At 40.9% G+C, this 12,088-nt stretch overlaps 1 protein-coding gene across 2 annotated transcripts in view; it reads right to left on the minus strand.

Moving 5' to 3' along the window:
• FGD6 (FYVE, RhoGEF and PH domain containing 6) overlaps positions 1-12,088 on the minus strand; it is a 67,813-nt gene that overhangs the window by 40,655 nt on the left and 15,070 nt on the right. For both annotated transcript variants that reach the window (XM_048943800.1, XM_048943809.1), the window contains exon 3: positions 1,353-1,494. In XM_048943800.1, the coding sequence (XP_048799757.1) occupies positions 1,353-1,494 (142 nt within the window). The remainder of the gene's footprint in view (positions 1-1,352; positions 1,495-12,088) is intronic.

The raw sequence follows: 12,088 nt of genomic DNA on the forward strand, positions 1-12,088 counted from the left end.
CACCCAGATGCTTGTGGTAGGGACAAACAAAAACAGAACCAGCTGAAGGCCAAGGCAGGGATTGCTTCATTTCTCTCATGCAGCTGCCAGAGCTGTGAGGAAGTTGGAAGCAAGGAGCGGCTTGCTGCTAATCCCCAGCTGCTGGCTGCACGTGCCACAAGCCGGCTGGCGTGAGCTGACCAGCAGATGCTTCACAGTGAGCTCTGAATTACTTGGTGGCTGTGCACGTCCATGAAACCTGTCTGAGAAGCCTCCTAACAGGAACATTCTTCTAAAAAACTCTGTCACGGAAGGTTGAGAGCATTTCTAGGGGTGCACAGATCAGCAAGTCTTGTAAAGTGAAATTCAGACCTGATACTACTTAATCAAATCTTCTTTTTCAGCATTAAAATATCTCACTTCAATAATCCTTTTTTTTTTTTTTTTTCCTTCCCAAAAAGGAGCCAAATAAAAGTCTACCACTGTAGGAAACAACGCTTCACTTGCAAGGAGATGAAGCACCACCAAAGCTGCCAGGACTGCTGCTGAGAAGAGGAAGTATATCTGTATATATCTATATCTGTATATGGGTACTTACTATCTATACTTACTATGTATCTGTAAATATTCTACACGCCTGCTGATGTCAGAACTTCCAGGACTACAAAAAAGAACTTCTAAAAATGCAACAAACTGAGAAATAAGATTAAAAGAGAGGCAATCATTCTGATCAGCCATTCGCAGAAGTTAGCAGAAAGTTGACAACTATGGCTCTCTCCTTTGATGACCACAGAAGAGAAAGCTGCCTGCAGAGACAGAAGCCTTCATTACATGGCCAACCTTCTGATAAAGGACCACCTACACAAAACTGCAACTTCTAAGAGATTATCCAGAAGGAGGTCTTTGGACCTTCCAATCTTCATCTTGCTCCATTCTTTGGGCTTTGCCAACGCTGACAAACAAAACAATTTTACATTCAGTGCATGGGAGACATGATGCACTCAAGGATCTATGAGTAGATAACCTCCTTAAAATGTATTTACAGTCCTGATCGTTTTAAAGTTGAAGATCTGTAAATATACACCTGTGAATGTAATTATTAGAGGCACGGTAGGCAGCACTGCAGCTCAGTGAAAGACAAACGTGCTGAGCAACACACTTTCCAAGAGCATATGTATAAGCTAGGTCTCTTAACATTAGGATAATGTACGCAAATCAAAGTTTTGTAAACAGCACACGAAACAATAAAAATGGAGAAGTTGAATATATCCACTTATGTCAACTCAATGCTTTACTTGAAAATACCTCAACAGGTTCTCAGAAAACAGCACGGGAGTGGGGAGCAGCTGCGGAAGATGAAGATGAAAAGATACCTGATCTTGAGAATCAGGCTCCCCTTTGCTGGAATCAGAATTGGTGTCGTCATCTTCATCAGAACTGTTCATGATATCTTCCTCATCCGACTGAAGATCTCCTATTCCCATGCCAGGATGATCATGGTGCTCTTCTAAGGATCTAAAATTAAAGTATAGACAGTTGATAAAAATACCACGTTTTATTGAGGGAGAGCCTTCTGCTTTACCCCACAACAACTAATGTGCTTGGTATCAGAAGCACTGAGTGCAGTAGCACATCATCTGAAAACACTGATGACAGTGGCAGCATTTTCCACAGAGGACCCCCAACTCTGCAATGTTTTATTTATGTTGGTATTTGTGCAGTGCTCACTAACAGCAGCCAAATGCCATGGGAACTTTGGAGTATTTATGTTATTTTTGTCCTTCAGAGTTTACTTCACAGCAGATTTGATAAGTATTCTCTTTTTGCTACAACCATCTATGGTGTAATGTTTGTACCATGTGCCAGAAGGACAAGGAGCCAACATAGTTGTTTTGCCTCCCCCTCTCAAAACAATGGGACTCAAGCAGATGCAGTACTCAGATTGGAGCTTTCTGTCTGGAATTTTAGATGCATTTATGTGTACAAGGTTATTTATCACTGCATAAACTAGCTATACACGTGCATCTGGGATGGACCAATAATTCTTAAAAAAAAAAAAAAGAAAAGAATTTTTGATTCCAGACTCCCATTTCTGAGAGCTACCTTCCGGGTAGCTGTCAAAGCTATAAAATATAAGCATGTTCTGCTGCTTTACAAAGATTATAGAGGTCTCTTTTCATTAACTTCAGCTGTATTTTCAACACAGAAATTCCATGAGACAGGCACACAACCTTCTTCCTCTAACTAGCCTTGACAACTTTAACAGAGAAATGCATTTCTAGAAGAAAATAAGAGGGCGTAGGAAAAACTAAAGAAGCAACTAAAATGGCTAGAGAAAGTAGAACCTGAAGCTTTCACAAAGTCATGTTTAGCACATCAAACTCCTGGGCTCCTATTTTTAATCCTTAAGAATATCAAAAAATTGCAAATCACAATTAAGCACTGTTGAAACTCATGAAATCAGTGTTCAAAGCTTACAAAAAGATGCTGGAATACCACAAGCTTGTTGTAATATGAAATAAAAGCAATCAGCTGTTCTGCAAAACATAAAGCAAATCCAGAAACCCTATCTCCAAGGCTGTTCCAGCCATCCCAAATGTTAGTATACTGACCAACACATATGCTTTTGTGCAGCTATCATTTCTCACAGCTACCCATTTCTTCCCATAGATGTCCTGGGACACCATACGCATGGCTGAGACTTACTGTTATTTTCCTAACTTTGAGTCACTAACAAGCAGAGATGGAGGGCCATCCTCCAAACACGACAGCTACCTAAAAGAAAACATGTCAGTGTGGATCCCATGGGAGGTGGCTGCTGAAGTAAAGGACAGAGCTGTGCGAGAATGCTCTGGCAGCCACTGCAAGGTGTTGATGAGCCAATGCTCAAGGCAGTCTAAAAAACAAAAGCTGATTGCAAATGGACAGATATTTAGAGATGAAGACAAGATAAGCTGGCCTGTGGACAGACCTTGGTCAGCCACGAAGACACAGAAAAGACTAAAATAACTCGGCTCTATTGAAACAAGACAGGAAAGACTAGGGAAACACCCAAGTACTTATTGTCTCCCATATTCAGAACTGGGGAAGGGGAAGAAGAGCCTGAAAGATCATCACTAAGTCCAGACAAGAATGTGAGACAACCCCAGGATACAATCAGGTGTTTCAGCTTGAAAATGACCAACTTCATGCAACAGTGAGTGGTCACCAGAGAGCCCTGGTGCAGAGGATGCCAGGAATGGCTCCTGCAGACTCCAGGAGGGCAAAAACAGAGGCTTTGCTGTGGAGCTCCCTCTGCAGCTGCACTATCAGGGCTCTATAATTTCCAGTTGTTAGCTTCAGCATTTCAGAAAATTCCTTGTCTACTCTAATTCACAGTCCCATGACCCATGAGCTTGAAAGCATTTAGTTTTAGTAGATGCCATCTCCAATCCTTTCATTTTGCAGATCATATTCATCTTTATTTAACCTGCAAGATTCCAAAAGCAGATCTATCCTCCTGCTTGATTCTAAACCTGCAAAAGAAATAATTGCTGTTATTTCTTTCTTTACTATATAATTACCTAGTTTTACTTTTCACATCTAGCACTTAATCTAGATTTAGTCTGGAATTATCTTTTCAACTTGAAAGTGTATTCAGCACTTTATCTCTTACCACAATGGAATTCAATTTTTAGCCTCCTATTCATTAATATTTACCTTAGTCAATAGACATCTTCTTGCCTTTTTTTCCTACCCTTTGTATTTATTTTAACTGATGCTTTAATTTCCTATAACTAGGATCAATCACAACCCGGTCATCATTTGATCCTCATCATGAGGACTAAATACTTGACTTATGTTGGGTGAATAATTTTGTAAATGCAAGATTAAGCTACTTATTTAATAGAAAGTTTTAGTAAAAAACTAGAAGTTTTTAATAATTAACTACAGATGATTTAGGATGTTTAGTAAGTCTGCAGATTAAAGCCATTCAGCATGTGTTCTTTTTTCTTCCTGTGAATCACATTAATTCCTTTTTTGAATTCATGGTGCACATGCACCTGCTATTCCTGTAAAGGAAACTGTGATTGCTGAGAGAAACTGATCCACTAAATCTTTCTTACTGCATCTCCCTAAGAGCCAAAGCACCTCAGCGCAACTCCTGTTCATCTTCATACTGTATTTCTTCAGCTCACAGTCCAATGCATATCTCAAGTTCTTCCACCTGATAAATTTATCTTTTGGATTTGTTTTGTGTTATTGTTATTATTATTATATTTTTTTTTTTTGTAAAACAAAACCACAGAGGATGAGCAGATGACAAATGGTTGAAAGGCACAATAGACAATTTCTGGAATCAAACAAGCTGCACGTTCAGAGATGGAATGCAATACTGTGAATGTGGGCACATACACTCTGTGGCTTTGTCCTCTACTAAAAAGCTGTGGCAGTGTCCCTGTGTGGCCTGGCCTTTAGCAGACACGTGTGGGAGAACACATGCTTCTCCTCAATCTCTCATCATAAACATTGCTTTATCAGAAGAGCTGTAAAATAACTCTGTATATACAGCATACTCTCTCTGTATTTTTACCTCTTTAGTAATCTATATGCATATATGGTTTCCTTAAAAATTTTTCTGGACTAAGAGAAATTCCTTGTAGCCTGTAGGCAGGTTTGGACATCATAGCACAGGCATGCCTAGTGGTTATTTTTTAAACAGTTCTACTACCAGTTCACAGTATCCCCCAAATACCCATCTCTATTTTGCTCCCTCTTCATCACGATTCTTTGTCCCACCAAGAGAAACTTCTGCATTATCAGTCATGTGAAACACCGTCAGTGCCAGCTCACTGTACTGCCCACTGAGTAAGAACATCTTGTCATAGCATGTGAGCAACCTACCTAAATATAGATGCGGGCCTTTTTTGACACTTAAAACCAAATAAATGCTAATTTTTTTTGTAATCGAGCAGTTTATGGGATGAAGCATATGAACTGTGCTGTACATTCCTAATGCAACAGTAAACATTAATGAAACAAAACACAACAGTCTTAGTCAGATGTACAGCAAGATGAAACTTTGAAAATCTACATAATTGCCACCTGAATTGCCAGTTGAAAAGTAAATCATGTACTTCCTGGCTTGAAACGTGACCAAAAAACCCTACATCAAAACACTGCAACTTAAAACTGCAAGCATTCACCTTCACATATCTTTCTTTCATGTAAAAAAATCCACATCTGGCAGTTTCACAGTTTGCAGCTTTGCAACTGAAGGTATTCCATTATTCAGTGAGGCCTGTACAAGCAAAAAACATCAAAAAACCTAAATCACCAGCATCTTTTTTTTAACAAGTTGTTTAAACAGACTGGAACTGTAGATTCAGATGTTTATGTTGATCAGGATAGGATTTATTTTTCTGTCTGGAAGAGCTCGGTGGCTGTTCTGTTTATTTGTATTATGATAGAAGTTCCAAACAAGCCTGAGGCCTTGCTTTCAGGCAGTGCTCATTTAGGACCTGCATAGGAAATTATAGCCTGAAGTCACAATGAACGTTTCTGTGCTGGCTCCCAAATCATTTAGAAGGCAATTATTATCCTGAAGAAGACAACTTTAGCTTGTATTTCGTTTTCTGGACTGCAATCTACCATAATCTTATCATTTACACTTGATATTCTCTGATGACAGTAACTATCAACCATCTTAGCTGTTACTGAACAGCTTCATTCTCCTCTTCATGTCTCCATGCTTTTTGTTTCTCATCAGGCACACCAGAACAGCAAGCAAGGATGAACTGCAGCCTAGGCCAGGACGCTTACTTATCTTAAGTTATTCCTACTGCACCTGTCACCTCTTGGGTTAATGGCAGGTGCATGGATAGGAAGAGCTCAAGCTGGCCTCATGTCTTTCCCCTCCAGTGTGCTGGGCAGCACTAGAAATGCCATGGGCACTGCTGTGGCTACAAGCGCTCAGCACAGCTTGACTTCTTGCAGACAAGCTACTAGAGCTCACCTTCTCTGCCCAAAACGGTGCTTCTCTGCAGCCAGAGGCAGAGCAACACGTCATCCCAAAAGCGTTTTACAAGGTTGCTTGAAGTTACACCACTCATTCTGTCCAATGACAATTCAATGGTTTCAATAAGTTATTGGTATTACTGGGACTAATAGGAAGGACAAAAAGGCAACAGATTAGCAGGTTTTATAGATTTGATGCTAGACAGCTCAATCTGCCTTTTCTCACTCTCATTTATTTATCTTCACAGTGAGAGTGACAGAGCACTGGAACAGGCCGCTCAGAGAGGTTATGGAGTCTCCTCTGGAGATGTTCAACACCCACCTGGACGGGTGCAACCTTTTTAGGGAACCTGCTTTGCAGGGGGGTTGGACTTGATGATCTCAAGAGGCCCTTTCCAGCCCCTACAATTCTGTCAATCTGCAATTCTGTGGTTTTTCAGGCCACCTGTACAGATTGCTCCTTTAAGGTTCATCAGTTACTCCTGCGATCTGCTCTTTCATAGATGACAATGCTGAGGAAAAAATCAGTCTTATATAAAACATCATAAAAATTAAATGGTAAGCAAACAAGATCAATGACTATTTGCCTTACTTACAATTACTCTGGTCTGTTCTCTCCAGGCTGGCTAGGGAACTTTAAGGATACAATTACCAAATTGTTCCTCAATGATCACAGACAGAAACACCTTCCTCTGACCCATCAGCCACAAGTGGAAGTGTTTTATGCAAGGAACAGCCATTTTATCCTGGCCTTTACCCCTGATCTGCCCCTGCTCACTCCTAGATTTTCAGGGCAGGGGTCTGGCTTGTCCCACCAGGCACCAGCAGCTGACTGTGCATGGCAGGCACCTGATCTGCAGGCACCAGGCCATCCCAGTGCTCACAGCCAGCAGCGTTTATTTGTGTGGCCATTCTCCTAAGGTCACGACAGTCGTTATTTCTTTTCTCTGCAAGAAGGAAAAAAAAAAACAATCTGATTCTCATTCTAAGAACAAATAAGCAAGGCATCTGTACCCAGTGCCGATGTCACCAGAGGCCCACGAGGCCATCCCCAGCCACAGGCAACCTCCTATGGCCCGACAGCGTTTCTCAGTTTCTGCTCTGCCTGACCGTTTGTTGACAATTCCCTGCTCCGTGTGCAGCTCTGCATAAACACACACGCATGCTTCAGATGCTTCCACGATCACCACAGAAAAGCTGTGTATAAAAAAGAGGTCTCCGTTTTAAAAGTCTCAGGGAAAAGCATCGTCTGATGTGACTCAGTGATCAATTTGACAGAGGAACCAAAACAGCTTCTGCCACATCTCAGAGACCCGCAGAACCTCGATTCATCTGCCCAGCACCATGGCACATTCACAAGCAGCAGAGCATGCAGTCAGAGCACCCTGCCTCTGCCTGAGCTGCTGTGAGAGATTGCTGTGCAACAAAGGACTCTGTGAAGGTTCAACAGGGCATTACCCACCCCAGTGCCGTGTGCCAGCCTTCAGCCTTAGTACTGGGCAGTGAAACACAGCAATAAAATGCATGGATTTAAACCCCTGCCTTGAGGCTTGCATGGGGGAAGGAATCACTCTATCAGTTCTTCCCATCACCACCCAAAAATGTCAGCTATTTCTCACCTTCAAAGGTGGGTAAAGTGTGAAGTCTTCGCATTATGTGCAGCTTTTCGCCTCCACTTATTGTGAACACCATTGCCAAGCCCCCAGTTCATAGTGACAGCTGCAAATCCAGAATACAAATGGCCAAGGCCTTCAGAAAAGCTCCGGGCATAGAAGTGCTAATAAACAGTATAGAGCATCATTTATAGTTAAGACTTGCTCCTCATCTTCACTCATACAAAACACGACCCCTGTGAGAACTGCTTACTGGGAAAGGACAGCAGCACCAGGAGAAGAAAACAATACTTAACTTTTCCAGACACATTTAAAAATAAAAATAAAAAATAAAAAAAAGAGAGAGAGAGAGAGAGAAACCACCACACCAGTCCAGCAAGCACTGAAAAGACTTCTAGAAAACTGTGACAAAATCTCAAAGTAAGCACAGCAAGTAGGAAAGGGAAAACTTCCACCACAAATTCCTATCTAATCTAAATTCCTATACTAATCTAAAAAAATCTGACCATACCTTGCCAGGACCACCATGAAATTCCAATGTTTAACTACTTTTCATCCACTAAAATCAAAGGCCATCATTTGTATTGTTCATTATTTTTGTGACTTTTTTGCTTACTACCTCTGAAGTCAGGGCTGTAACACCCTTCTTCAAAATGTTGTTTGTTCTATTTAAAAATAAGGCACAGCCTACCGGAGTGCAAGTTTTACATGTCAGATACTTCCAAGATGACGAAAGAAAGCTAAATATCAGAGTACTCAAAAACTAGTGACTTACAGCTAAAATAAACACTGCATGACTTAACTCTTAAACACATGTCTGTCTGCTCTGCATACACGTTAGCTGGCACGGCTTCCTGAGCAGCCTGCTGAAAAACACTGGATGGAGTAGCTTGGTTGAAACCAGCACACACTCACTGCAAAGAATCACTGAGTTGTTTGCAAGGTCCGACTTGCGCTCCCTCTTCCTCCAGTATTTTGCATAGATAAGAAGAGTGGGTTTTTGACACTTTTCCTCAACTTTTCAGCTCATCTCAAAATCAACACAGAACATCTGATCGAGGGGAAAATAAAAATATCAACTTGCATTTGAAATCACTGGGATCCTCAGCTCAGGCCGGAGCTGTTGAACTGGTGGTTCTGATAATATTCTTTTCGTCTACTCAGATGCACCCGGAGTTTATGGTTTTACTTGGTCTACTTTTGCTTAACTGGGTGGAATAGTTTTACATAAACACAAGGAGAATAATATCAAGGAAAATTAAAACTTGAGTAAAATTAATGTTTTTAAAAAGGAACTTCTTGAATTCCAGTATCTAAACAGACCTGCATTCCTTAATCTCAATTTTGTCTAGGCCATTGAGAGAGGGTTGCTGCAAGCAGTTCACTAAGTCTGTTCATTAAAACAATGGAGCAAACATAAATGTGGGGTCAATTATGCATAACAATACATCACTGTTGACATTTAAATAAAAACTGAAGTTAATATTTTGACCGTTTTGTTTCCCAACATTTACTTTATGCCAAAAAACCCTACTGTTTTACACATGTAATTACGTTAGACCTTGCTACTGTTAAAATCACCACGCATAACAGCGTACTAAGGAGCTTCACAAACACATTTTCTGAGCCGATGCTGAAAATAACCCACAGGAAAAGGCTGTTGTTGAGCATATAAATGGGTCTTTCATTGATTCCTATCTGAGATACTCTCTGAAACTACATGTTGGGAACCTGCAGCATATGTAGCACTGTTTGCAACTGGAGACAGGGAGGCTTGTGCTTAATGCAGGGTGCGTGGCCAGCATCAGGTGACAAATGCTGCACAGAGTTAGCTTTCTTCTTCTTGAGGAACAAAAACCATGTAGAAAGAATGCTGAAATCCAGAAAAAAGCAACCGTGGAGTAAAAGCAGAAAGAAAAATAAAGCCTTGTAGACTGTGGGAGTGACACTCGGGTTCCCATACCCACATGAGAAGGAATGGGCTGAAAAAGGTGGCTCTGTGCCTGATGGCCTCGGCGCTCCTTCCAATGCCTTGTCACTTCCCCATGGCCTGCGAGGCCAACGCGCCAGCCTGATACGACGTCACTGGGAGGAAGGATGAGGACATCCTTGTTTTATAACAGGAAACAGCACAGCTACAGCATTTTTGCCATCTGTAGAGAGTGCTTCTTTGGTGGGAAATGAATGACAGCGCAGTTTAACTTTAAGCTTGTAACAGGTAACGTTTACACTCAAAATGGCTCTTTTACTGCATATGGATGGGAAGTAAGCCAAGATTAACATGCCACAATTTGCCAGACCATACAAAACGGTGACATAAGGAGCCACACAATGGCTTTTTGGAAGCAGCAGTGGGATTTGCCCAGCAAGCAGCAAGCACATCTCAGCAGAGCTGGCTTTGTCTTGGCCACCACTGCTCCCCTCATACACATCAACACACCTAACCCAAACTGGTCTTCACGAAAGGCTAACATGAAGAAATTAAGCAACATCTACGTACTTGTAAAACTGGATAAATTAGAGAGCTTTTATCATTACTCTTCAAATTCTGTTAAAAGTTTCACTATGCGTGGTATGTAGGTCAACTTGCTGCACCTATTTCTTTCTATCCATTAACTGTGAGCCCTTCAAAAGAGAATGAAAGATAAACCAAATCCACTCAGGAGACAAAAGTTCTGTTCCATGACAATCTTGGAGATTCTGAGTTGTTTTAGTTTCCTGAGGCTTTCCAAACAATTTGAAGACTGGACTGCACATGAGAATTATAGACTTGGTTTCGGACAAAAGCAGTTTTCCAATTAACTTATGTCCTTTGGATCTGACAAGACAGCATTGGGTTTCAGAATCTGTCCCAGCATAAAGACAGATGAAATCAGCACAGCTCAAACCCATTTGCACAAGAATGTGTTAAAATTCTTTCAATGCAAAGAAGTTCCTGTTTATTCTCATTTAAGAAAAAATGCTTGGTATAATTCTCCCAGGGTGCTTTAGAAGATACAAGTATTGTCCCAGATCATGTATCTTCTTCTCATAATATATGTATTTTATTTCAAGTGATATAGCAGACTAAATTATAAGCCCGTATGACTGAAAATCAACCCAATGCTACATAAAATTTCTCCTCCAATTGGAAAACTACTCTATGGAGACAAAGACTTGCATGAAGACTCCTGCAAAAAAGAAAAAATAAGAGACAATATACCCCACACATTTTCTTGAGCTAAAAATTCACTTTCCTATCCTTCATGCAGTTTCACTGCACTACCCTAGCACTACGAAATAATTACCTTGACAATACAATATAGAGCACTTCCCAGGCCCAAGGACAACTGATTTTGGAAAGAGAAGGAGATCCCAGAGTGGTGTCCAGCCCGAGGGTAAGGGCTCCTGAATACATGATGTGCCCAAATCCCTCCCTGAGCAGAAGCCAGCTGGAAGCATGGAAGAGAGCTGAGAAGTGGATGCAACCAAGGAGCTGGTGGTGGAGAGTAAGGAACCTGACTTTTGCAGATCAGAAACTAATCCGCTGTAACTATAAAGAAGCTGAAATCCAAAATCTATACACTAGGCCTCTACTCATCAGGAAATTATATTCACTTTTTCTGAATTTTATTAAGTGAATTATTTTTTTAACACCAAAATGCAAATAGAACGACTTCAATACCTGAAAAGTACTTCATGCGTTTAAATCTCAGTGTGCTTGAAAAATATCCTAAAATGCTATAGAGACACTTCAGTATTTTAGAATTTAGTGTTTCCCTTTAAAAGTTTCTGAGCAGGAACTTCACAGTTGTAAGACACAAACAAAAAAAAAAACCAACACTTCCCTAACACAGCCAGTCAGTAAACACCACATTTATCTGGTGTGACACTACTTCTACAAAGCATGCCTCAAAATCCTAATGAAGTTCAGTACATCAAAGAGGAATGCCAATTAAGGCCAAGTGCTTAATCACACAGATTTCAGTACTAAATTCACTATTCCAGGAAGGCTTTCATGGAGACACAATTGGCCTCTGGGGACTCGGTCATCAGAGCAGAATTTAGTCTTGATAACTAAGCTTACAGAATCACAGAATCACAGAACCGTAGGGGTTGGAAGGAACCTCCAGAGATCATCGAGTCCAACCATCGAGTCTTACATTTTGCACTGAGATGTTCATTTCTGAAAAATCAATGGGCTATTCTAAATCAGCTCAAATGGAGGAAAATAGGAAGCAGGGTATACAGAAAGCAACATTAAGATCTCAAAGCATTGTTGTCACACGGCACTCCCCCTCCACAGCTCTTTCAGAAGGAAAATGCTAGCAGGAAATACAATGACACAGCTATACATTTCATGCAAATCCACTAGTAACCATGTACAGTTGCAAGATCTTGAAGGAACACTGCCAAAAATAGCCAGGAAATACATCATGCTCTTCCTGAAGGGTGAAAGAAAAGACTCGCTAAACCGGAAGAATAATTCCATTGCCAGAAACTATGCAAAAAATGCAAAA

Source organism: Lagopus muta, chromosome 1, assembly GCF_023343835.1.
Source record: "Lagopus muta isolate bLagMut1 chromosome 1, bLagMut1 primary, whole genome shotgun sequence".
Classification (NCBI taxonomy): Eukaryota; Metazoa; Chordata; class Aves; order Galliformes; family Phasianidae; genus Lagopus; species Lagopus muta.